Genomic DNA, 27,010 nt, shown 5'->3' with positions numbered 1-27,010 from the left:
CCCTAACAGCACAATTACATAGCAGGCATATGCCTATCATGTTCCCTCAGGTACATGGGAATGTGTCCAGCATGTGCCTTATGTACCTCTCAGAGAGAAATCACATGGATGGCAAGTGATAATCACAGTCTATTTCCGCCCCTAAGCCTGATATGTACCTGGGGAACGTGCCTAGTATGTTCTAGGTATGTTTCCCATGTCGTAAGCGTCAATGAACCACAAAATTACTCCCCTAAATATGTTAAATCGCCTATATACGTAATGTGTTTACATTAAGATGAATCTAAACAACACTAAACAAGTTTAAAAAACCGTACCCTAGGGTAGGAGCAAATCACCAACCTTTGAATTACTAGTCTCGTGCTCTTCCGAGTTGGCCACGGAGGCGATGAAGAGACCTTCGCTTGTAGAGGGATAAATTGTTGAGGTCTTTTGAATTTGGCTAATCAGAGTGTTACTTTAACCGCGGATATTCGATGATAACCGTTTGGGATCAGTAAAATCTGCTCCTTATGTAATTTTATAACAAAATGACGATTGTTTATTTACTTTATTTCATGGTTCTTCCATATTCACTTTCAAATGATCGGCGACAGTTGCCATTTAATAAAGTTGATGCGTTTGTTGCTACTAGTACACAATCGCTCAGAAAAAGAAGCAATAATTGCATCAAATGTAGGAGATGAATTTAGAACAACCAAATGTCGCATGCTTAGCACATTTTGTGCTGTTAGAGTATCTGAAACAGTGTGTACCTAAAGGACGTACCTAGAACATGACAGATATATGTTCCAAGTGACGACATAAAAACAAATGACTGTTAAGTGCGAAACTGAGCCAGGTATATAAATGCTATATTTGTGGTACATAGTTGCAAATATCAATTAGGTGTAACAAGTACTTAAAACTGTAGGTAGCTAAAGTACATTCTTAATAGCACATGAATATCATATGTGCCAAGTGTCGGGCACCTAAAATGTAGCTGGGACATCTAAATGGCACATGCCTAGCACATCTTGTGCCATTAGGGCATTGGCTGGAATCGGTTCGGCCCGGCCAACTGAGCCGGCTCGGTTTTGTGAGCTGTTGGTTCGATTCGGTGGTACTGAGCGGTGAGCTGAGCCACTCGAGCAGTTGACAACACTAATTGGAACCTCGCTGTAGCCAGTAGCCTCTATTGTCTCTCGGTCACGTGGTATTCGAACTACATGATCTCAAGCCGGGAACCATGTATATTTATCTTGGACGACATCGTCTCCTGTGTGATACTTTTTACCTGCCTTACATCTACAAATAGCTTTATAGGGCGGCCATCTTAGAAAACGGCTATCAGCCAGAAAAAATCTGTATTCCAGCCTTTTTCGATTTCTGATGACTAGACATGCAAATGCATATTTAGCATTTGGACATGGATTTTTATGCAAATGCATACTTTATTTGCTTATATGCGTCTCTGTTAAACTTGGTAGGAATTTCTAACAACAATAATACAGCTCGAATTTGAAGTTATAAATGCATATTTCAAAGTTTAAACATATGTTAGTGGTTAAGAGCATATGCAGTACATTGTATAAGTTTTTATTTCAGATATATGCTGATAGCATACAATAAATCCAATTTCAGATTGTATTTTCAATGCATTTTAATGTCTATGCAAAAGAATGACTTTTTGCATGTGAGGTTGAAAGAATTCCTAGTTTATGGTGAACGAATAACGTTAGCAACCGATCAGCAGAGCAAAGACGCTTACAAATGCCAAGATGTTAAGAGACATCTGATTATGATAAAGACTCATTGTGATTCGTGTCTACATCAATTGAGGAACAAGATACAAGGAATGTTACACAGTGAATGCTTTGCTCTAGTTAATGGAGTTCGACACGAGGTCCAGTTAGTTCCTGGCAAATTCGGGCGCTCTGTGGAAAAGAAATTGATGGATATTCTCTTCAGAAACTCCTTCACAAAAAAAATTGAAGCCGTGGGAAAATATCTTCAAGGGTAAATTTCAACTTGCCAGAAAATATAAATACTAAATTTGCCTCTCTATATAAGTAACGTCTTTTGATGTTCAGAGCTGATTTTCTGGCTATAAGTGTGAAAAGCCTACACCGAAAAATGTAGACAAGCATCTCGTGATATACTGTAAGGCTAATTACAGGAAGGAGTAAATCCTTAAAAACGAAAACTTTTTTTTTATCCAGTGGAAGCATGTAAAAAGAGAGTCTCGTATTATTTTATATAAAGAAAATACACTCTAAAATACAAATGCAAGGAAAAACTAGAGATAGTGTTCTCATACAAATATCGCTGTTTATTTTAATCCCACAATTTGTTTGTGTTTTAAAAAGTTAGGAATATATAAACTGTAACTACCATTAAAATAAATTCTGAAGAGAAATCCCTGAAAGGTAAAGTACAGCTCACAGATGACGAGAAGAACCCTATAACAGGGGTAGCGGGGAAAGGTCAACGACACGGTCAAGTCCATTTTCGGTTTCTGAGGTGTGGTCTATACTTAGATGTCGTCTGCCACTCTCGGTAAAGTTATATGTGTGCTATTCCGTGGTGCCATTCGAAACTCCCGTGTGAAAAGTGGGCGAGCCCATACCTACGTCATACTACTTCTGCTAGGGTTCTTTTCGTCATCTGTGAGCTGTACACTTTCGATGTTATACGTATTTCACCTACAAAGTTTTGTCACAACTGTGCTGCATGTTTGAAAATACTTTCTTTTATTGTATTGTTAGTGCATATTTTAACACAGTTAACGGCATAGTTGCATGCATATTTAATGGATTTTAAGTGCATAAAAATCCGACGTCTACTCATGACCTATACTTACTGCTCTGAAAGGAAAAGACTGGTATACGGAAGTGATATTTTTCTCCGATTTCAGAGGTTTAGTTACCTTTCTAATTTTACTTTTGTTAAAGGAAATGTATATGTGTTTATTGCTGTTAGTAGTTAGCATTTAAATATACATAATTCTTTGATTTGTATGTACTTCAGAAAATCCATAAAAAAGTATGATATTAAAATTTATATAATGTAGCAATCAAAGGAAATAAAAAATACAGATTTCATGCAATTCTCCAAACTTTTTTGCGCAATTGTTATTTTATACACTTTCACCTCCGTTCAATACAACTCTGTAAAATTCATAGCTGCTTGTTTTATATTGTTGTTTTCTGGACATTTACATAAAACTTACAATAGAAACGAAAGTACCTTTAGAGTAAGATATAGTGGATGGGCTTATGGGCCACTTAAAGTTTTCAAATACAGAAGGTTTATATTGATATATTCGTTCCACAGCAAAGTATTGCTCCACAATTTGGAAAGTTATTTTACTTTCGCTCACTCACTTCTGCCTGCCAGATCTCTCTTGAGCCATGACAAGACCCATTATCGTTAGTTGTCTGTGGTTGTGGGCACGAGTCCTTAATAAAAGCAAGCCACATAAGTCAGAGTAAATGTTAGTCAAATACAATCTTCGTGTATATTTGGTTTTCCTTTGAAAGTTACCTGAGCACGGAGAATGGAAATCACTTAAAGCAGTAAGTAGAAGACAAGGATGTTATAAAATAGAGGATCTTTCCATATGTATCTTCATACTATGAACTGATGAAGCCCCAAAAAACAACCGAGCATCGGCACGTCTGATTGGATATATTCGTTTCCGCCATGAATGTTGACTCAATACATTGCGATATCAGTGGACGAAACGGACGGAGTGGGCGTGGCAAAACTGTGGCTTCATGATTTTATTGTATACGTAGATTCTCTATTTTACAATATCCTTGGTAGGAGACGACAGAGTGTGCACCTCTATGAATTGTTACAAGGAAAGAACGTTAGTGTCTGGTTTACTTTGGCTATCATTTGATTCATTTATGAAGCCCTTGATTGAATTCAGTGTCTAAGACAGCAGGTAAACTGAAAGTAAACTACCAAAACATGTTAGTGAAGTTGTTCTAAAACTAAAGCGAAATGTAATATTGAACTTCGGTAATTCTGTAACCGATTAAGAAGGCTTAGTGAGACTGTAGACCCGGGCCTCCTGAAGCACAGAAGCCTCCACTCTGATCAAAATCTCAACTTGCTATCTAAAAAGAATCATACAAGATACAATCATCATCATAAGATAAAATATGACCAAAAGTATGAAACAAATTCCCTTAACTTTCCTACTGTACATTCACAGTAGTGTATTATTCGAGGTTAGCCAGGATTGCATATTTTTTCTAGCTCTGAGCCTCCACACGGGTTAATTCAGCCCTACATAAACATATCTTATAACAATATTACATCTGGAAAACATATTTCCGTTACTATTGACGCGTTCAGATAGGCAGAGATAGATGTAGCTTTTATTATCTTATATCCAGTGTAAAATTTATCTATCAGAAACAGGATTTCTTGAACAAACGAGTACGTGGTCAGAAGAGTGATGGCAAAAGAAGTAGATAGGAAGAGAGGTAGAATACCCAAAAAGAATAGATTGATATGGTTGAGAACAACTTCAGAAAGAAAGGTCTAAAAGGGACAGAATTCCAGACAGGGCTTTATGGAGAAGACTTATCAGAAATGTTGATTCAACATACGTGGGAAAAGACGGAGAGAAAGAAGGAAAACATAAATATATAAAAGTAAGACTTTCAGGATTCTTGCAAGCAGGACCAAGACCAAGACTGGATGTGCGAAGATCGAGACCATGTCCAAAGCAGTGGCGGATCTAGATGGTAAAAACTGGGCGGCCCAGTCAGAATCTAGACTATGATAGGTATATCATGAGTTTACTACAAAGTTTCAAAAGTATATAAATAATAGGTTCGATTATCTTTGTCACTCAAGAAACTGGGGGGCCTAGGCCTCCCCGGCGCCAGGCTAGATCCGCCACTGGTCCAAAGGCCCCAATGCAAGACCAACACCAACACCGAGACTACCCAGGTTTGGGTCTTGGTCTTGATGTTACATTTATTCATCATTACCACCACCTTCAACAATTAACAATCAACAGCAATAAAAAAATAGAAGTACGTCTGCCAGAACCTATAATTCAAGGTACGATTCCGGAATTTGCCTGGTGAACTTGAAAAAACTGTTGAATTTACCTTAGTTGTGAGTGTGACTGATGGCCATCCTTTTCGATACTCAGTCTTCCTAAAATTGGAAACAAGAACTCTATAAACTAGACGGTAATCTATCAACTTTGATTGTTAAATATTATTTTAATACGTTGTAATTATCATATACTTCTATTGTTTGGAGGTTGCCCTTATCACTGAATTCCACGCGATACTTTCATCGGCGAAACCTATCAGCTCCTGGACTACAAGAGATGCCATCCAAGAATGCCGGGAAGCTTGTGGTGGGCATGGATACTTGAAAGGTAAGAATGTTTAGCGTATTATTCAGAACAATGTACGAGGTAATTTAATTTTTCTTCATACATAATTAACTGAAATCTCTGTTCTTCGCATGCCGAGAATAGACTTATGTAAAATATTTGAACCCCGTCGCCCCCCTGGATACGCATTTCAATGAATATGTAACGATAAGTTCTACCCCTCACGGGTTATGCTCCACAATCAAAGTACAATAAAGGCCCATTTATTCGCGACTGCCGCGAAAAATATTTTTTAACCCTGCTGCAGTCCCTGTCAACCATTTGTCATAAGCAGTCGCTGCGGACTAACACTCCTCATCCAAATAAGTACTGTTCAAACAAGAAATTATTACCAAATGTAAGTGGAGAATCTGATTTGACGCCAAGCCAAAATCGCAACTTTTGCAAATAGGCCTTGGGAAGGAAAAACGAGGTGTCAATCGGTAGCACTACGTTAAGAGTCTTCATCCCAGCGAAATTAACAGTAATTATGTGATATCTTCACATAGATAAAAGATAATTGAAATATGGAACAAGAGCGCCCTAGACAATATTATTTTGCGTGAGGTACCGTTATCACAAGTCACCTAGTTGCTTTCCGTTTTCAGCTGTTTCGAAACGCGAAAATAAATGCCGATTTTCAAAATGGCTCGAAATCGAAAGCAGATAAGTGAGTCGTGATAACGGTTTCTCATGTAAAATAATATTGTCTAGGGCGCTCTTGTTCCACATTTCGATTATCTTTTATCTATTTGAAGATATCACATAATTACTGTAAAATTAGCGGTATTTTAATTTCGCCGGGATGGAGACTCTTAATACTGGTAAGCGTTACAATCACAACGTGAGTGTAGCATTTCTGGCTTCATGTCAAACCAAAATCGCCAGTTTTACAAATAAACTTTACCAAAAACGAAACAGGTTTCAATTGTTTCTGTTATGTTAGTGCTGGTAAGCTCTACAAGCATATTAGTGCTTTCACGTTAGAAAACTTGTTAACAAATCAGTGTTACAAATAATCTTTGCCGAAAATGAAACAGGTATCAATCGTTAATTCTACGTTAGTGCTGGCTAGTGCTACAACCACAAAGTTAGTGCTCCTACGAACAGGAGATTATCAAATTTAATTGGCCATTTTAGTTTGACATCAAGCAAAAATTCCGAATTTTACAAATAGATTTTGGGAAGAACAAATGAGTTGTCAATTGTTAGTGCTTTGTTAGTGCTGATAAGTGGTACAAGTACACCGTTAGTGCTCCTACGTGTGTAAAGTTATAAAGAAATTGAAGTCCAATTCCAGCTTGATGGTTGAAATTTTTTGCCCCCTAACGTTATTTGTAAAATGGACGATTTTGGCTTGATAGCAAGCCAGAATTCCGACTTTAATTTGTTAATAACTGTACGTACATAATTTTAATTTGTTAATAACTGTACGTACGTAGAAACACTGACGTCGTGATTGCAGCACTAACCAGCACTGCCATAACATTAACGATTGACACCCGTTTGGTTTTCTGCAAAACTTACTTGTAAAAGTGGCGATTTTAGCTTCACGTCAAGCGAGAATTGGCACTTTCATTTGCTAATAACTTTCCATCCGTAGTACCACTAATGTTGGGCTTAGAGTTGCCAACTGGCCGGTTTTTCACCGGCCTGGCCAGAAATATTGCTGTAATTTTGATTAAAGTTGGTGACCGGTACAAACTTCTTACTAGCCACTTTATGACCGGTTTTTCTTTTCAAATTTGTACCTAGTTCGAAACAATTTCATCCACAGTGCCCGAGAATTATCCTGGCAGTGACGTAGACTTCGCTCTTGCTCAAATGCCATCCTACTGGTTATAGCAGACGCTTCGTTCAATTCAACGTCCAATCCCAGGAAAGAGAAAATGCGCGAACACAAATACCAACTTAAAAGCACGCTCCGTTCTCTACAACAGGAAAGCAAAAGGAAATGAACCGAAATGGGAGATTCGTTTTTAATAAATATACTTCTCATCTTTGTATAACGATAACTGGAGTTCGAGGAGACATAAATGCTACATTTTTTTTGCTTTTATATTTATATAACTTTCATGAAGAATATGGTTTATTTTATATATGAATTTTATATTATAAGTATGTGGAAAATAATTTTAAATGATAGCCATTTATGTTTATTCTGTTCTAACAACAATCAGATTTCAACATGCTACAAACTTTCGTTCTATTAAAGATAGACACAAATATGCAGTGGACGAAATGGGAACGGAAGCCCAAAGTTTATTTTAAAGAAACCCCCATGTCTTTACCTATCACGGCCCTTGAGTTAGAGGATGATATGTGAACGTGTTTTCTGGTCGCGGAAACAGAGCGTGGGGGTTAGTGAATGTAGCTTCGAAAAATATAACATTTACCAATAGGACATAAGAACAACACTTCCAGGAAAAACACACAAACAAATTAAAAAACAAAAGCGAAATGAAATGAACTAAAAAGCGCGTGTTTTCTTTCTGTAGGGCTGTACAGTCTGTGGTGACTGGTGAAAGTTGTCAATCCTTTGTTTTATTCTCGTTCTCGAAATTTTGTTTATAAGAATGGGTGATAGTGCCTTAAAGAAAGGCAAGCCGTTGCATTGTGATGCAGGAGACATTGTTTTTAATGTTTACAACTTTTCTTGCAGCAAACAATAATAAATCTGACAGTGTTCATGAGACCTCCCGAGCAACATGTGTCAGTGAGAGATCCATGTGACGAATTGTGAAAGAGAAGGAGTAAAGTTGGACAACCCGTCGTAACACCCTGTAAAGCAATGCCAAATACACAGAAAAGACAAACAAATTTAGATTCTTTCGATAAAGTAGTAGTTCGTAGAACAATTCACAATCTCTATGCTGAAGGCATTGTCGCCACCTTAAATAAATTATTGTGCGAACTTAAAAAAAAACATTGACTTCAAAGGTTCTGAGTGGGCATTATAACATATACTGCACAAGTTGGGATTTAGGTTTAAAAAAAATCTATTGGAAATAGAAAATCTATTGGAGAATTCTGCTTCTTGAAAGGAAATATATTGTCCTTTGACGACATAAATATAGGGTCTAATCTTATTTTTTCTTTCTTTGTCGTAACAATGCACATATATATGCTAGTATTATTCAAATACATTGTTATCTAAATTCTCTCTAGTTCGCTACCAGCATTATTTTAAACTGTAGTTACGAACGTGACGTGCGAAGCGTTCAATGCGCCATCTAAGCACTATTTGTGAATAGCGTAAGTTGGTAGCCTTGCAACTGAGAGCGTTGACGTCACTGCCAAGATAGTTCTCGTCGACTTTTTTTTTTTTGTAGTTCGAAGTATCGATTTAAAAAGAAACTTTCGTTCTGTAAATCCAAAACTATCACCTTTCACCATCTGTCAACAATTAATGTATTTTGTTCATCTGTTTACATAATATTAAAGAGATGATGGGTACTGTATCAGGAAAAATTTGAAATTTACTTGTAAGGAATTTTATACATTTATTGAGAGTGGAAACGAACTTCTTAAAGCAATTTCCTGTAGTTGAAGTATAAATAAATACTTGAAGTAGTATTTATACAAGTATAAATAAATACTTGTAGTTGAAGTATTTAAAGAATAAATTTCATTTTTTAAATCCAAAATTGTCACGTAAAGATTAATATACTTTTGTTCATCTGTTTCCATATTTTTTTTAAAGAAGTGGCAGTTACTGACAAATACAATAAAATAATCAATGCCGATTTTAGTTTTTCATTTATAGCACAATGTATCTATTAAGCTTATTAGTGAATGGACTAAGGATATGCAGAATACAGGTGCTAATGCACTTTCGTTCACGATAATATATTTCCTTCCCATGGATGGGTCCGAACAGAGATACCTCACACTTAGACCTGTATCATAGGGAAGTTTGAAGGGGTGCCTTTTTCTTTAATTTTTCAGAGTTGGCAACCCTATTTGTGCTTGTAACACTAACCAAACAATTGATATGAGTTTCATATGTTTTTGAGGTGTAATGATTTTGATTTGATAACAAAAAAAAAAAAAACTTCTTTTGTTATAGCTGCTGGTTTTGGAGACGTTCGCAACGACAACGATGCCACTTGTACGTTCGAAGGAGACAACAACGTCCTGATTCAACAAACTAGCAACTGGCTGCTCAATCTATGGAGTAAAAGCCGATCGAAGCCCATCGCCACTCCTTTAGGTTCAGCCAACTTCCTCTCTGACGCTTCCAAAATTCTACAAACGGGATTTAATGCCTACACAGTTGAAGACTGTGTCAAACCAGACAGTAAGTCTCAAGTGCTAGCAAAGATATCACACCTCAAATCTTACAGTCAAAAAATTATTTACCTGTTTAATAAAAAGCGCTAAAAAGCATAAAATAATTCACGTATCCAAATAAGATAAATACTTATTTAAACTTAAAATGCATTTTGATGCCATTTGGAATCATAGTGAAACAATAACGATAATAATGATATTCTTAAAATATGTACATTAGCGAATAGCGCAGGCCATGTGGCACCAATGGAGTTAAGCTTTCTACCACACAATTTTCGTCTAGTGGCATAGGTCGGACAGTGAGTGTCTGAGAGCGTCAAAAAGCATATAGAAAGCACATAACGTGCACATTTTTTTTTACTGTATTTTTTTCACAAAACCTTTTTTCCTTGTTCACTTAAAATTTTAAAAAAATAATTGTTTCACAATCTTCCATATCACATGGTTTCTGCTCATATTGACACTAAACTCTGTTTTCACTAGTGTAATACAACCATGACACCTATCATGTAACTTGATACCACAGAAGTAAAAACATAAAAAATCATATTATTGGATATTATTTACATTCGTAAAGAAAGAAAGAAGAACAATAATTTCAACACGACCAAAATTAATTCGTGCAATAAAGGGTTAATTAAATTTGTTAAATAATTATTTTACGAAATCTACTTATTTAAGATTAATTAAGTTTTATTTCTATTATCTACGAGGAATGATCGAAAAAAAACTATAACAGAGAGATATAGCTATTTTCAATATTTGTGACACATAACTGGGTAATCAGCACTCTTGATGGAAGATGACACTCAACACCAGTTCTCGACTAAATCATTTTATTATTATTATTATTATTATTATTATTATTATTATTATTATTATTATTATTATTATTATTTTGTTCAAGCACTTGTCAACGGTACATGAGAGTTTTCATACTGATTGCACAGAAATCCCTGTAAATTTTCGTAGTCACAGATGCTTGCTTTCTTGATGGTGCGAACAGATGCAATATTGTTTCATCACCAGTCACTACCCGATGAAGAAATTTGTTCCCTTCTGCTGCGTAACGCTGCAGAATATTCAGCAAAGTGGCCATTCTCGTTGACTTATGGTTTTTGGATAGTGCCCGTCGCACCCATTTCTCGCACAATTTCTTACACTTAAGGACATTAATCGACATTTTCTGCATAACACCATATAGTAGTCCAAGCTCAGCTAATGTTCTTCTGTACTCATGAAGACATTTCACGCTAGTTGTTGTGGGTTGTAGTCGGTGGTACTCAGGGCCGGCGGAAGGGGAAAATATCACCCGGGCAAAGAATCCATATGGCGCCCCCTACAACCCATTGGTATTACTGAGTTTAAATTTGCTATGCTACCTTACAGATAGCTGCTTTTAAAGGATAACTCCTTGAACTCTATAACTATAACTATAAGAATCAATTATCAAACTGAGTAAGATCTTAACTTTTGTCAGTTAAATACACAGAGTAAGTTTTGGTAAACGATATACGAAACAATTATTTACACATGAGCATGCAAAATATTCTACGTCACTGATTAGAATTTTACAGAACGATTCCAGAAACAACGATTTATATAAAATTAAGATTGATGATGCGATACAGCATTTATTTACACATATATACATAAACAACCTTGTTAACTGCCAAAGAGAAGGCCAAGTGACCGTCATATCTTTATTCATGTGACTCCCCAGTTTTCCTGCCGTTGAAAAGCGGAAAGTCCGGGGATTGAACCCAGGAGCACGTAGACATCAGTCCAACGCTTTAACCTCTAGACTATTGAGGCCCTCTACTTAATTAATAGATGAATGGTTGAAATACAGCTAAAGTTGGTTTTAATACACATCTAACGAGTAAAAGTCTTATCGCTTTGGTACATGTATCAAGCATCAGTGTTGGTATAGAATGTAATTATTGCTAGTTATATCAATGGGGAACGAACTTTCTTTGAGCCTGAAGTACGCCGCCTATCTGAGAGGCCGCCACCCTACCCACCCCAGCCTGCTAAGACGCTACGTGTGTAAACACCTCTTCTCTATTAAACGTAATAAAACGAAAATACGTTACTTAATGTAGGCCTACTTACCTGTACTGCAAGGTGACCAGAATTTTTACTTGTAAAAACGGGACACATACGAATCGGCGACGCCGGGGGGGGGGGAGGGATAAATATGTAACTTCCAGATTGTATTTTGGACTTAACAGTGTTTTCAATTTACAAAATACACAAGTAAGAATGATAACACAGCGTCTTTAACTTAAATACTACCCAACAATACTTTTACCTACTTGAACACTCAGAAATCGAACTCAATTCCCACTTCAACCACAGAACACTCAATTCTCATTTGAACATTCAGAAGTTCCAGACACGGCTCAACCTTCCCAATGAGTGTTGGTATGGAAGAGTATAGAATTTGCATTGACCATTTATATTTTGAATAATTATTACGGGACACCTGGGTCATTTTTGTTTAAAAACGGGATATTTAAGCGTCCCGTTTGAGAATCAGATAAAAACGGGACAACGGTTGGATAAAAGGGACTGTCCCGGCTAAAACGGGACGTCTGGTCACCTTGCTGTACTGTGTTGTTATCTTCTGGAATATTTGTCGATTTGTTGCTGGTTTCCTCATTCTCTGGTTCTACGTTTTCACTTTCATTAATGGCTGTTTCAGGAGTATGAAAGAATTTATTTAATGCTGCTGCCTGTTTCTCATTTTCAGCCGCTAATTGTGCTCTTCTTTTTCTGTATACATTTCCAGAAGGCTTTTTTTTTTTTCGACATGTTGATAAAGAACACATTAACGCCATGATTCTACTACTAAGAGTCGAAATTCAGGAGACAAAAGAAGAACACGCACAGCATGAAGCCTGCACTACATGTACATGACTTCTGATTTATAATTTTCTTTCACGAGACATTTGACAGTACAAACAGGACTAATTTCTTTTTGGTTGCCGATAACTCAATATTGTTTGTGTGTATTGTTAGAGCGGCCGACATAGCTTTGTCGCAAGGAGTGCAATTGTCGGCACCGCGGCGGTTGTAAGTGTCAGAGCGTGTTATTGTTGCTCAAAACTCCCAACTCTCAACAATAGCCTTTAGCTTTGTCAGCGGAGATCTTTTTATAGACAAATAAGGTGAAGAGATGAAGGTATTTCCTTTATAGGAGATTCAAGAAGAAACCGGGGTTGTTATAAAGAGTGAGGCCTATGGCATGAGGTAGTAACAAATGTTGCTACGCAATTTATGAAAAAGTTAATTTTTAGTTCACCGTTTACAATAATATAAATTTAGCAAGGATTTTGGCGCCCCCCAAACTCCCCTAAAATTTGGCGCCCCGGGCGGTTGCCCGGCTTGCCCGGCCCTTCCGCCGGTACTGGTGGTACTGATATCACTGTGTTCAGGGTTGTCATTAACAATACCGGTTCGTTCTTTTCTGAAGGAACATCACTTCGGCACATGTTGTCTTGAAACTGAGTCCTCCCCATATAGCGCTACAATCTGCTTATGAATGTCAGTAGATGTAGTGTTTTTGGCCCACAGGAACCACACCACTGACCTCACCTATACTCTTGACCAATTTCCCAGGCGAATCACCAATTTAGATGACCGCTTTTTGGGTATAATGATCATGATGATGGTTAGTGGATTGTCACAATCGAAAGTCCTCAAAACTGTAACAAGACAAGCATGTTATTAATTTACAAATAAATTCTCGTTACGTTACAAATGATAAACAAAAAAGTTATAGGTTTTGTAACCATTTTCTGATCATCCCTTGTATATTTTTAAAAAAATGAAGTTTATACAAGCCAAACAAATTAATACGTCAGATAATTACTGCTGAAAATATAATTTTATATTAGATATTAATTTGTTTGGCTTTGCACAGACAATTTTTTTAAAAGTACATGTAAATAACAGTAATAAAACTTAATCAATTTTATATAGGTAACAATAACATTATGATATGAGTAAGTACGTCCGTAAAGTTATTATTTGAAACATTACACTAAATAAGTAATTATCTTATTACAATACGTGAATAATTTTCTGATTTTCCAGCATTTTAATAGTCAGTTAACCCCTTGCATTCCAGTCACATGCATAGGGATGTCATGAAAACGTATCCTTTATTAAGGGTTGTATCAGTCCTGGAGATGATGAAATTTGTTAGTGGAAGCAAGGCAAGACTTAGTTCTATTTTTCCTTAGGTGACAACATCTCGCTGACAAAAAAGAAAAATAAGTTTTGTGTCAGAAGATAGCAGTCCTAAGGGAGGCATGTGTTTGACGATAAACAACTGGCAATTTCAATATCGTATTTCGAGATCGGAAAAAAGAAAAAAAAGTCTTTGATCTCTGTTCAGTGTTGCAAACCTGAAGCAGCATAAAATCCCTTCAGAACATCAAAATTTCCCTTTTTCAGTCCAAATGTTGCACAATGCATATATTTTTAAATCAGTAATGTGAATGCTATCCTCGTGCTTGCACAATAAGTATACCATATATAACGGTGTAGACAGTCTTTTAAGAGCAAATGAAAACCTAGTATGACAGTACGCACATATGAAAATGACACCTGAAACGCAAGGGATTAATTCATATAGGTTTCTAAAGTTTATTATGTTCTGCTTTTCAGCGAATGTTTTAAAGAAAAGTCAGTTAATATATATATATATATATATATATATATATATATATATATATATATATATATATATATATTTTAAAGTTTGTTTCATTGTTTTTAATTTAAGTACTTACCTTAACTAAAAGTACAACGAATATGTTAATTATCCATTTATTTAATATTGTTATTCTCCTTCAGCACTCTTGTCAGCGTACAAATGGTTGATCTGCTGGTTGTTGCAACGGACGGCGAAAAGGATTGATTCACATTTAAGAAACGGTCAAGATATATTCTCAGCCAGAAATAACTCTCAAGTGCACTTCGCACGGAAATTATCTCTCGTATTTATCGAGGTAAGTAAATCAAGTACTGTTGTTTCTATTGACAAAGTTAATGATTGATTTTCTCCACTAAATTCCTTTTCGTAATCAGGGTCGGCTCTACATATATGCAACACGTGCATTTGTACGGGACAGCAAGTTTCGAGGGGAGCCAAATCTGTCAGAACTATATTGTTTAAAACGAATATTTCTTGATGGAAACAGTTCATCATATCGTAGTGAAACTTACTAAGTTGACCTTCTATTTGAATATTATATTCATAAACCATGTTTAGGTCGCATTAGTTTAAGATTACATTGACAGTGCTAAAGACAATAAAAGCCTACTTAACAATAGCGCCGCCATTGATCCTTCTTGTTGGTGCAGTATGGGTAAAGTGTTGCCAGACATGAAAGTGTTGCTCGTCAATACTCCAGAATTCACCAGACTAAACTTCAGAGTTTATAAATCACTGTCATTAAGCTTGATTATGTTATTTATATATTTCTCCTTAGTCCTAATGTTAAGACAAAAAGTGCATACGGAAGAATATATTGAAGTTTCAGTTGAATTTTGGGAGTTTGGACATAGAAAACTCTTAATTCCAATCTTTGGTACTGTAGCTGATTACTCACTCAATGAGAAGAAGTAAAGCTTCAAAACCGCATATAGCAATGGAATCCTTGAAATCATTACATCCCTTTACTCATCTGTTAATAATAGTGTTTCTCACTGGTGACATTCGGTTAAATCCTGGCCCTTCAGCAAGTGCTTCTGTATTTTCTGCATACTACCAGAGTTTACAAAGGGTTTGATTGTGTAATACATATCGATGAATTAACACGTTACGACTGCTTGGTTTTTACTGAAACCTGGTTAAATGAAAGTGTTGAAAACAGTGAACTCCCCATAGCCTCATATTTTAACATTTATACGAATGACCGAGGAAGTTGTGGTGGAGGCATGATCATTTGTGTGAATATTAAGTGGGAATGTATAATATGTAATGATCTCGCTACTAAGTGTGAAATAATATGGGTTGAAGTTGAAGTTGCAAAAAGTAAAAAAAAAAAAATACTTTTGATTGGTTGTTATTATAGACCACACAAAAACTCTCCTGTTTCTGTGCTTGAGTTTTGTAGAGATTCTGTGCTTGCAGCTCTTAATGAAACTGATGCTGTCATTTTTTGGTAATTTTAATCTATCAATAGATTGGATTGACCCTAGGACGGGGGTGGGAAACTGCCCTAGTGACCACTGGTTTTTAGATACGTTTATACAAGGATTAGGGCTCAGTCAATTTAACTTATTTCCGACACGTCGTGAGAATATCCTGGATTATGTGGGCTCCTCTCTAAATGATATTCTCATCACTCCAAGTAGAAATCTGTTTTCATCTTATCACGGACCTTTACACATTGATATACTTTTACTTAAGCTGTTATCAAATAACAGCAACTTTGAGTCCAAACAATATATCTGGTTATGGAAGAAGGCGCCGTGGCACAGTATAAATCGTGTCCTAGACTTAATTCCCTGGTTTATACTGAATGATGCTAACATCAATGATGCTATCTCACTGTTTACGGATATTATCTCTGTGGTCGTTAATGACTTAGTTCCTCGTAAACTGAAACGATCGCGTCAGTTACCGCAGTAGATCGATGCAGAAGCCCACTTTGTTCTTCGAAATAAACAGCGCGCTTGAACACTATAGAAGTAGTTTCCGAGTGAACACACGTATAGATCTTTATCTAATATTAGACGTCATTCGAAATATCTCCTTCGAGTGAAATATAAGAAATATGTGGATAACCTATCGTGTCAATTTACTTCTGAACCAAATAGCTTAAGGGAATAATAAAAACTATTATCTAAATTACGTTTTCATAATTTCTGGGTTGAAATAAAACATAATATATAATTATATTGAGTTGTCGGAAAAGTCATGACTCCATTAGAAACAGATGACGCTAGTTAATTTTCGAAAGTACAAGAGTCATTCGCATCTGTATTATTGGTCTCGTAATTTGACGGCTGAGAATTGGAGCTTCATAGTAAAAGAAAATAAACGATTTCCTTGAGTTTTGCAGAATTTACAATTTGAAGTTAGAAAACCAACCACTGCATTTTCCACATATCTTATAGTTTTATTTCTGTAAAATGAAGGACACCCGTCACACTTCTGAAAAGTCACGTGAAGTTTACGGTAACAATGCTTTACAATGCTTTTAATCTCAACAACGTTCCTTGCTCAGGGAGGCCCAGCGAGGTTCATGACTACAAAATAAAGATACTGATTGAGTCAAACCTATATTACACGACACGAGAGATTGCACAAACACTGAATATTAATGATTTAGGCATTTATTCCGAAGTTGGTAGTTCACCTGGTTTTTGACAAAAAGCGAAATGATACCTTCAAAAATTTTTAGAACTGCTTTAAGAGGGTATAATAGAGTAGGGTAGTGTAAAGTAGAATAAGGTAGGGATAAGTAGGGCAGGATAGGATCGGATTAGCTTAGGGTTAGGGAAGTTTTGACCCATTTTTTTTTTTTTTAAATATAGTGTGTAATTTCTCGTTTCTGTGTATGGATACCAAATGGAGCGTCTCTGTACACCTGCAGCCATGTTCAGAATACAAATGCTCGTTATCTTCTCACAATCCAACAACGCGGCAACTTTGCGCGAAGTAGTTCCCTCTGTTTGCCAAATAGTTCCATGTTTATAACCGCTTATAGAGAAAACTAGCACAACTTCCGCTCTCGTTACATATTATCAAGCACATAAACGAGCAAATTATCCATTTCTATTAGGTAAATTTTCAAAATTTTGCTAAAAACGGGCGACCAATTTTGGAACTTAACCCATGATTTATACATTCACATCTGCATGAAAAAGCTGGGATACATAAGCAAACTGGATGTTTGGATTCGTAATTAACTGAAAGTTCATTTGGCGTCACGTATAAAGTTGATTCTGCAATATTCTTGTCAAACATGAGGAGGGCAATTCTTTTCTGAAGCGACTGATTGCTGGTGACGAAAAGTGGATTGCTTATAGCAATATGGTGCTCATACTGTCTATTTTCATGTAATGATTCGCCTTAAATGACTTCGAAAGAAGGCATTCATCTGAGAAGTGTTATGTCCCCAGTCTGGTGGGATTTTAAAGATGTCATGTTTTTCGAGCTTCTGATAAGAAATCAAATAATCATCTCGAATGTGTACTGTCGATAATTGGACGTTTGAACGATTCCATCATCCGGAAATGTTTACAAGTTCTTAATCGTAAAGAAGTTGTGTTCCGTCACACCAGTCCTAGACCGCTAAAAATTATTGGAGCTTTTGATTAAATGTGTTGCCAACACCCACCATACTGGCCTGTTGTACTGTCAGAGTTACACTTGTTTTGATTACTTCAAAATCCCTTGCGTGATATAGCGTTCAACTCAGTTAAGGGTATAAATCAGCATCTTACAAAGTTTTCTCCTATAAAGACAAGTTTATGAACAAGGAGTTATGAATCTCATTATAAAATGGCAGAAAGTCATCGAACAAAACAGGCAATATATATCATTGATCGTTGTTCTTTATGCAAACAAATGACTTTTGAAAAACAGAAAGAAGTGATTATCACTTTTCCGACAACCCTTTAAGCGTCAATTGTCAGCTATTCCTGATGCTGGTTATATAGTACTCATTGTGGACGTAATAACAAAACTTAAGTCTAAATAATTGCGTTTAATGTAACATGTGCGTTGAGTTTTGTAAAAATCATTTCGTATTTCAATTTTCTTCTCTAGTACTTTGTGATCGATAGGAGTTGGGCAGCAATCACCACAAGTAATTTGGATGAATCTGTACGTTCAGTTCTTACGAAGTTGTGTTCCTTGTACGGTGCTTGGAGCCTGGAGCGCCATTTGGGACTTCTTTACCAAGGTAAGCTTTGTAAATACTTCGCATATGCTTATATTTAATACTGCAAGAGGGTTTGGGTTTTAAATCTGTTGATATGGGGAAATATGTTCTCACCTGGACACTTCTTTTTGCAACTTGTTAAGACTTTGTAAAATTTCGTGGTTCCAGGGTTAACACTAATGGCGTAATATACTTTACAAGAGTTAAATCCATTTCAAAAAGGTTATCAATCACTTTATCCCCCTGATTTAGTACCATCGACTTTTGGCTGTTTCCAAACTTAAACATTTCTTTAAAAGGACATAGATTCATTGACATTACGGACATCTAAAGAGCCACAGAAAATATATTGCGTAACGTCTCGAAATCGAGTTCGAGCAGTAGCAAGTTCCTACAATAGCACTGTCATCTAGCAAAGTCTTTGCTTTGCAAGAAAATTACTTTTAAGCTAGCGGCAAGCGCTAGAGAACAGAGAAACAAACTGTTATTTTTATAGCCAAATCCAGGAAAGAAATGATCAAACCTCGTAGATCTCCTTAAACCACTTTACTCCATGTATATTCGCTTTGAAAGTGGAATTTTCTTTACTTCACCTATTACGGAATCTGCAACTATCAAATATACCTTAAGACGGGGTTACTTTCCACAAGAATTAAGGAATTTTAAAGGAAATCGCATGTAACTTTCAAACGTAATGGTTTAGAACGCTATATGTTAAACATATAATAGCTAGATAATAATATATAATAGCTAGATATATGCATTAGAAAACATTTAGTATGACCATAGTTATTGAAATACAAACTTGGTGCAAAGTAACCCCATGAGTGAGGATACTTTCCAGAACATACAAAAAGTATGTGCAACATGCGAACATAAAGTTTCTGTGGGATGCTTTCCCTTCAATACTTAAACATTTTACTTTCTTCACAAAACTGCATGCAGTCTACAAATATTGATATTAGAATATATGTTACTGGTACCAGTATTTAGTATGAATTATCAATATTTGTAAAGAAAATTATGTATTCTCTGGTACCGGCACAGGAACCACATTCTAATAGTCAAGCATGTGCCCGACAAAAATGTCGACTCAGGAACAAGAAAAAATCCCCGTGAAGTGATTTGCCTTCATTGCTCTTTATGTCCAAGAATATCATCCCTGCTGTAATCAGTGGAATATTTACGGGGTGTGGGATTTTCAGGCTGAAGCCCAACCAATTGCATGATTTCTTTTTTTTAAAAAATCTAATGTTAGTAAGCTTCAATCCCCCCCCCTCAAAAGAAGTCTAGTGATTTCTTTAAAAAAATCTCAGTGAAGCCTCTCTCAAACTAATTTTCTGGATCCGCCACTGTTCGTATTATATTTTCCAACAAGAAATCCATTCCGGCATCTACCTAAATAGGAAATTAACCTAAAATTACAAGCCAGGAGGTACCAGCAGTAGTAATTTCCTATCTAAGGGATTACTTTGGACCGGTGCAAAGTTATCCGGATTAGAGGCTGAAACCACCTTCTCCCAGTTTTATTTTTTTTTATGACTTTAAAACGTTTTACACTTCAATTTCAACTATTGCTTCAAAGTCCTATTATACACAGTAGTATTCTACGAAACTGACTTAACTTTGACGGAAATTCTTGTAGGTGATATCTTTCAAATTTTATCGGCCTTTGCAGTGACTACTTTCCATACCTCTACAAGAACAAATCCTCCAGGTAATCAGAACTGATGTTAACCGCCAACTTGAAACTTTCTCTGTATAGTTCATGCTTTTAACGACAGAGGAATGTGAAACTCTTTTCATACTTTGTGCAAAGTAACACCTGATATGCAAAGTAACACCTGATGTGCAAAGTAACACCTGATGTGCAAAGTAACCCCGTCTTACGGTACATGCAAAATTGAAAATATTCTGTCGAAATATTTATGATTTGTAACTTTTTGTGAAAATGCAGAATTACCAAATTTTATACACAAAAAATTTGACTCCGTTTCTCAATTAAGCGCAAATTACGACCTCTGGTATCCGGAAGAAAAAGAGTACCCCACTAAAAATATAAATGTGAAAAGACGCAGCCAAATTCTCTTATTTTATTACTTTGTTTGCACAGGAAAAGAATAGAGATCTGAAATGATGAATTCGATTCTGTTGAAATCGGAAAATAAAATTTGCAAATTCAATGCTGAGAACACATTGCCGGGCAATTTTGTATAGAAATTGTTCTCAGCACTAAAGTTGCGAGTTTAATTTTCTAATTTTCAGATTTTAATAGACCTTGGCATCGTTTCAGATTTCCAAACTCCTAGTTTGAAGGTTTCATTGGTTCCAGTCCTTTTTAACATTATCTTTAACAGAATTGAAAGCTTCTTTGTTAGTATTCTGAAACGATCCCAAAATGTAAAATGTAAATAATAATAACGACAATCTGTATAAATATGTAAATGTTGTTATGGACAATGGTCTGGTACGGAAGATATCGTTTTCTTTTACAGTTATCGTTACCTGTACATTTATGTTGTTAGCTTTTGTGACCAGACATATTTCTAGGCAGTTGAGATAATCCAAAAAGACGTTATTGTAAATGCATGTATGCTCAATTTAAATGAAAGAAATATTGAAAAAATGTAAGGAAAATGTGGAAAAGTCTTCGGAAAATACATAAATTTAAATCTCTAATGTTCTATCATTGCTCATTTATTGAGTGAATTACTTCTTAAGGTGTTCAATAATCAGATATTCTGACGAACTTAGGCAAATATGTAACTAACTGTCCAGAATAATTGAAGATAGTAACATAAAATTGTTACAATATTATGTTGAAATCCAGAAACTGGAAAATATAATTTGGCAGTTTGAATGGTGAAAACAAGTTCGATACGGAATCGCCTCGAGAGGTTTCCGCCTGGCAATTTGTTCATATCACTAACTGTAAATTGAATATTCCATTTTCCGATTTTCAAATTTCAATAGAACTTTGCATCCTTTCAAATCTCAATTCTTTTCCTAGACGAATAAACTGATTACGGTACGACAATTGGCTCCGTTTCTTTTTTACATTTATGTTTTTTGGTACGATATCACTATTTTTTGAAAACATTTAAAATGGTTTTCCCAGTACCTAAAGCGGCAGTTAGTGAATTAAGTAGTCCTCTTTCACATTATCAATAGTGATTGTGATTGTTCGATAATCGTTTTAATAATTTCCTTTTAATGTTTTTTTATGTTTCATTTTTTATTGTTTTATTATTTACTTTTGTTTTTGCCTACATCATCGCAGAATTGTTATTTTTGTTGGGATAGAAAGTAGTGTTGTTAGTCTTGTGGAACTTTACCTGATGTAGTTTTATCCGTGTTTATATATATGGTGTATTTATTTGTGAATATTTCAGAAGCAGAAGTTATTGTACAGCAGTATATTAGTATAGCAGTGAGTATTTGTAGAAGTGGTGAAAATACTTGGAATTAAGTGCAGTTTAAATACAAATTTCAACATAGCTTTATTCCCTTATTATTCAATCAGCCTTTATGGTAAATACAATATTTTCTGTAGAAGCAAAAGATGGTCCTCAAACAGTGTTGAATATTCAATCCTTATTTTTCCCTGTCAAATTCCAGATTCTCTTCTTTCTAGCAAGTACCTCAAAAGTTTTTATTGGTTTTCAGTAACAGTAGCTCAGCGATCCAATATACAATTCTAACGTAACTGCACTTCTAATATTCTTCACAAACTGATAAATTTGACGTTTTCTTTATAGGTTTTATCTGTTCTTATACTAAATACTTACATTTGTGTGGAGTTTCAAATTTTTTGTTTCAAGGAAATATCCTACTGTATATGTTTTGGTTAGTATTTCTGAGCGACTCACATATGAACCTTTTCATGTTTGCCTACTAGAAGTTTATAATCGTCCTCGCAAAGCAATAACAATCCTTTATGTGATTTATTTCGTGCTTCTTCATGCTTCACCTTTGGATTTTTTTTTTCACTTTACTTCCTTTCATTTCTGTCAGTTTGCATGTTTATAAGTACTCTGTAGGTTTTAAATCGTTTCCAGAAGTGACGTAACAATATGTATTTTTTTTTTACATTTTTCCCCTATATTTTCTCCATGGAGGGGAAATTTCGAATTTTCAAGCTCTCCCCTTTACTTGTACAAAAAAATCCGTACATTCGTCTCAATTTTCAATCGTTGTTTAAGTGATGTGACAATATGTACGTTTTGCGTTTCTTCCCTAAGTTTTCTCCATGGAGAGGGAAATTTCGAGTTTTCGAATTTTCCCCTTTCTTTCTACTACAAATCCTACCTTGTGCCAAATTTCAAACGTCCATGTTTACAAGAAATAGCCTATAGATTTTGAATCGTTGTTATAAGTGACGTAAGGCTAGTTTTAGACGGAAGCATTTATCGTAGCAAAAATCGTATCATCGATATCCTACCATGAAAAGTAGCAAATACTATAGCATCTCCCATGACATGACATATCCCATAGCATTTCTTGTCGATAGAACCTGCTCTATTTCGTAGCATTTTCCTCAGCATTTTTGGTCCGATTGCTGCGCCGTGGTGTGTTAAAAGGAAGCGAATGGTTTTGTGCCAAATATCCATGCTCTTTGTTTTGTGTAGGAAATTGAATTGCAGTGGAGAAAAATAAATTGGACTAGGGATACTATTATTATGTTGATTGAAAATTATGAGGAGCATCCTTGTTTGTACAAAGTTAAAAGTCCTTTGTATCATAATAAGCATATGCGACAAAGGGCTTTAGAAGAAATAACGACTGAAATCTCTGTTATTAGTTTCGGAGTCATAATTGCACTCTTCTTCAATGATTTGTTTGCTACATCACGACAAGATGCTTATCAAAATCCTACCGTGTAAAGGAACCATATACTTTTGATGCCATAGAATATTATACGAGATTTTTGGCAGGACATCTGAAACGAGAGATGCTACGATAAATGCTTCCGTCTAAAACTAGACTAATTTTGTCCTTTCCGTCTAATTCTTCTTTTTGAAGGGGATAATTCCCAGTTTTCGGATTTTTCCCTTTCTGTGTATCATAAATCCATGTAGAAAAATGCAAATTTCATATAGTTACTTCCTAATGATCATACTTAAGGCTCTAATTGTCCTAAACATATGGAACAAGAATCAGATTGGATAATGTAACAAAGATTCAGAAAATGTATGGCTTACGCACATTCAGCAAAGGAGAGGCGGGAAGGAAAGCGAAAAATTGTTCCCAAGTTTGTTTCTTATTTCGTTCTGGCGTGCAGTGCGTTAGAAATTGGCCATCACTGGAGTAAAGAATGGTGTAATAACCAATAGGCAGTATTCTAGTGTATTCTTCTACTACATAATAAACAACTTTTTCTTACAGTCATTTAGTTCTCCCGTAGACATTAAATATATATTTTTTATAATTGTTTCTTTGAAGGAGGTTATGCAACAGGCACTGAAGCTGGAGAACTCTTAAAAGAAGGGATTTTGCAGCTATGTTCCCAGTTGAAGCCAGAAGCTGTGGCCGTCGTCGACTCCATTGCTCCTCCAGACTTCCTCCTCAACTCCCCATTGGGACATTCTAATGGACAGGTGGGTCTAAGGATTAGTTTTATATTCTCCTAATGACTTGAAGAATAAATAAAGATTAACCGAAGTTCCGTTCAGGATAAATTTCCAAGAGCAGCAAATCCTCTCAAGATGTCCTCTCTATTAGCCTTTCGCATCTTATTTTTATGATTTTAATACTAAGAAGTGGCGGCTCTTGAGGGAAGTTGCGTCAGTAAAAACTTAAATTTTTCGCTACAAACTAAGGGAAGGCAGCTTCATAACACTGTATACAGGAATTAATGCATTTTGTGAGCGTCTTTCCCATAGCTTTTAGTGAAATGAAATCTTTACGTTTTACGTCCGACGTTTATGCCGGCTAGGCTAAAGGAGACGGTAAATTAATGAAAATAGTGGAATAAAGAAAGTGGGAGGAAACGGGAGAACCCCAGGAAACCCACGCACACGATGTTTGTCCACCACAAAGTTCACTTGGCGCAAGCTGGGATCGAACCAAAGACCCCATGCACCAGAGGTAAACGCTCCAGCACTGAGGCACCGCGGCACCTCTGAATAATCATTCTTTCCTTTAAAAGCTTCCTTGATTGATTGGTTGATTAGGATAAAATGGGTACGTGAGCAGAGCGTTTATTTGTTACCGTCACCATTAAGGTCATTAGCATAAACTTGCCCCTCAGCAGAAATTGAAGAAGTTAAAATTAAGAATAAAGCTAAGAACCATTAAATAATAAAACAAAATAAAATAGGGGCATGATGGCTCAGTGGCAAACTACTCAGTTCTGGTGTGTGTGGTACCTGGTTCAATTCCACCTCGCGCCTGTGGGCTTTGTGGTGAACAAACACTATGTCCGTGGGTATATTTTCAGGTTCTCCATTTTGTTTCCACTTTCTTCAATTCTCTGTTTGTTCATTATCGTCATCGCAGGCCACGGATCATAAACGTGAAACATAAACAGGATACTCGATAAGAAAATTGAACATTCATAATGCGCCCCTTAAGCATCGACTAATGATATGACACTTGGCCACTAACCCAATTTGGGACCGTTGAAAATAAATATCGTTTAACATTTCTGTTTTTCCTTACTCTTACAACATTTTTAAATAATATTTCTCACTGGAACTGGAATACATAAATAATAATAATAATAATAATAGTAATAGAAATGTAACGGATTTTTTTTTATAATTGAAACTAAACAAGAATCAAAATTCTTATATCTTTTCTTGCTATTGTCCGATAGTGTCACCCATCTACCAATGTTATTATCGAGCAGTGTTACAAATAACGTGTAATAATTTGACAAAGGCCACACTCCCAACTCCTGATTAAACTATGTAGTGTGAAATAATCAGCGGCTTACGCAAGGGCGAAGCTTCGTAGTTTCAATGCCCCCCTTGAGCAAGATATTATGCAAATATAAACCGTATTAAGATATCCATATAAACACCTGAAGTTATATGTACTTGGAATCACGAACTTACTTGATTAACTTCTGCATACACCACTGAAGATAAGGATATGCTTCTTCGCCATTCATATGTTGTTTCTGAGAGCTGCGGTGGCTCAGTGGTAGGGCGATAAACTCCGACTCGTGAGGTTGCTAGTTTGATTGCAGCTCGCACCAAGTGTGTTTTATGGTGGACAAACAGTGTCTACATGTGTTTTCTCGGAATTCTTCCATTTCCTCTCACTTTCACCATTCTACCATCATCATTCATCTCATCATCACCGTCTCCCTTAGCCTCGGTGGGTAATTGTGGGACGTTAAACTAAAAAATGTTCTTTCTGTTGTTTCGAATGCAACTGCGATGTGTGAATTAATTTCGAACAATTTAACTAAGTACAGTGTATGGATTAACTACGAATAGAGTGAAAAGTTAAACACTATTAATGTTCATAATTTATTTTAAGTTTAATTTTTCCTTATGAAGAATATTTTTCGTATTTCAGTTGTAATGTCATGTCATGCCTAATCGACAAGTATCCAAAACAATGCTACAATCTACAGTACAATACCAGTTTATCAACGGAACTGAACATTTTAGATGTGAATCATATACAGTGTGTTTCCCTTTTTACTTTTAGGTGTACAAAAATCTGGAAACTGTCATTATGGAGGATCCGACTGTCACTCAGAGGCCATCTTGGTGGAGAGAAGTGGTGCAGGCTGCTCGATCCAAACTCTAATGCATTCTGTTTCGTTGCATACAGGGAAACAAGAAGTGTAGAAATGTTTAATTTTATAACGGAAAATATTTTATAATACATGTCTCACAAGTTTCATAGTCTTTCTTCTGTAAATGAAGATTTCAAAATCTGAATTTTCGATACCTAATGAAGTAACAGTTATAGATGTTGGATCGCATTATAAATACAGGGAGGGCGAAGTACACTCATGTCCAAAATGATTGTCGCATATCTCTAACTGTCTTCTTGTAAGAATATAATTAGGTAATGATTTTACAGGGTACTTTTAATACTCTGTGTATATAATCGAGAAATGTATATGAGTGGTAAATTTCATAGTATAAGTACTGTATTATAAATACGAAAATTAGAATAAATAAAACAAAATGTTGCTAAATTGACAAGAAAGTTTTATTTTCTTTTTATTGTTCTTAGTTACTGCACTTTTGACATGAAATTTGCCACATACATGTCTTTGCTTATTATACACTAACTAACATTGTAAGAAATACCGGGCGAATTTGTTATCAAATTATTTATAGACATGCGTATTTATAGACATGCGACAATAATTTTGGTCATGAGTATACATTAAATGATAGTGTGATGCCCTGATGTGCCTCAATGATACACTTATCTCTATAATGTACAATAG

At 35.7% G+C, this 27,010-nt stretch overlaps 1 protein-coding gene across 1 annotated transcript in view; it reads left to right on the top strand.

Annotated features, from left to right (window-relative positions):
* The window catches only part of LOC145693886 (peroxisomal acyl-coenzyme A oxidase 3-like), a 40,524-nt gene extending 13,882 nt beyond the window's left edge, over window positions 1-26,642 (top strand). The window contains exons 7-12 of the mRNA XM_081770055.1: window positions 5,272-5,392; window positions 9,459-9,689; window positions 14,549-14,703; window positions 18,477-18,612; window positions 24,034-24,188; window positions 26,254-26,642. Coding sequence (XP_081626181.1) covers window positions 5,272-5,392; window positions 9,459-9,689; window positions 14,549-14,703; window positions 18,477-18,612; window positions 24,034-24,188; window positions 26,254-26,355 — 900 coding nt within the window. The 3' untranslated portion in view covers window positions 26,356-26,642. The remainder of the gene's footprint in view (window positions 1-5,271; window positions 5,393-9,458; window positions 9,690-14,548; window positions 14,704-18,476; window positions 18,613-24,033; window positions 24,189-26,253) is intronic.
* Window positions 26,643-27,010: the final 368 nt, after the last annotated feature.

The sequence above is a fragment of the Thermobia domestica genome, chromosome 9 (genome assembly GCF_964235325.1).
Source record: "Thermobia domestica chromosome 9, izTheDome1.hap1.1, whole genome shotgun sequence".
NCBI classification, from domain to species: domain Eukaryota; kingdom Metazoa; phylum Arthropoda; class Insecta; order Zygentoma; family Lepismatidae; genus Thermobia; species Thermobia domestica.
Note: the sequence above shows the minus strand (reverse complement) of the source record. Positions and strands in the feature narration are given on the sequence as shown.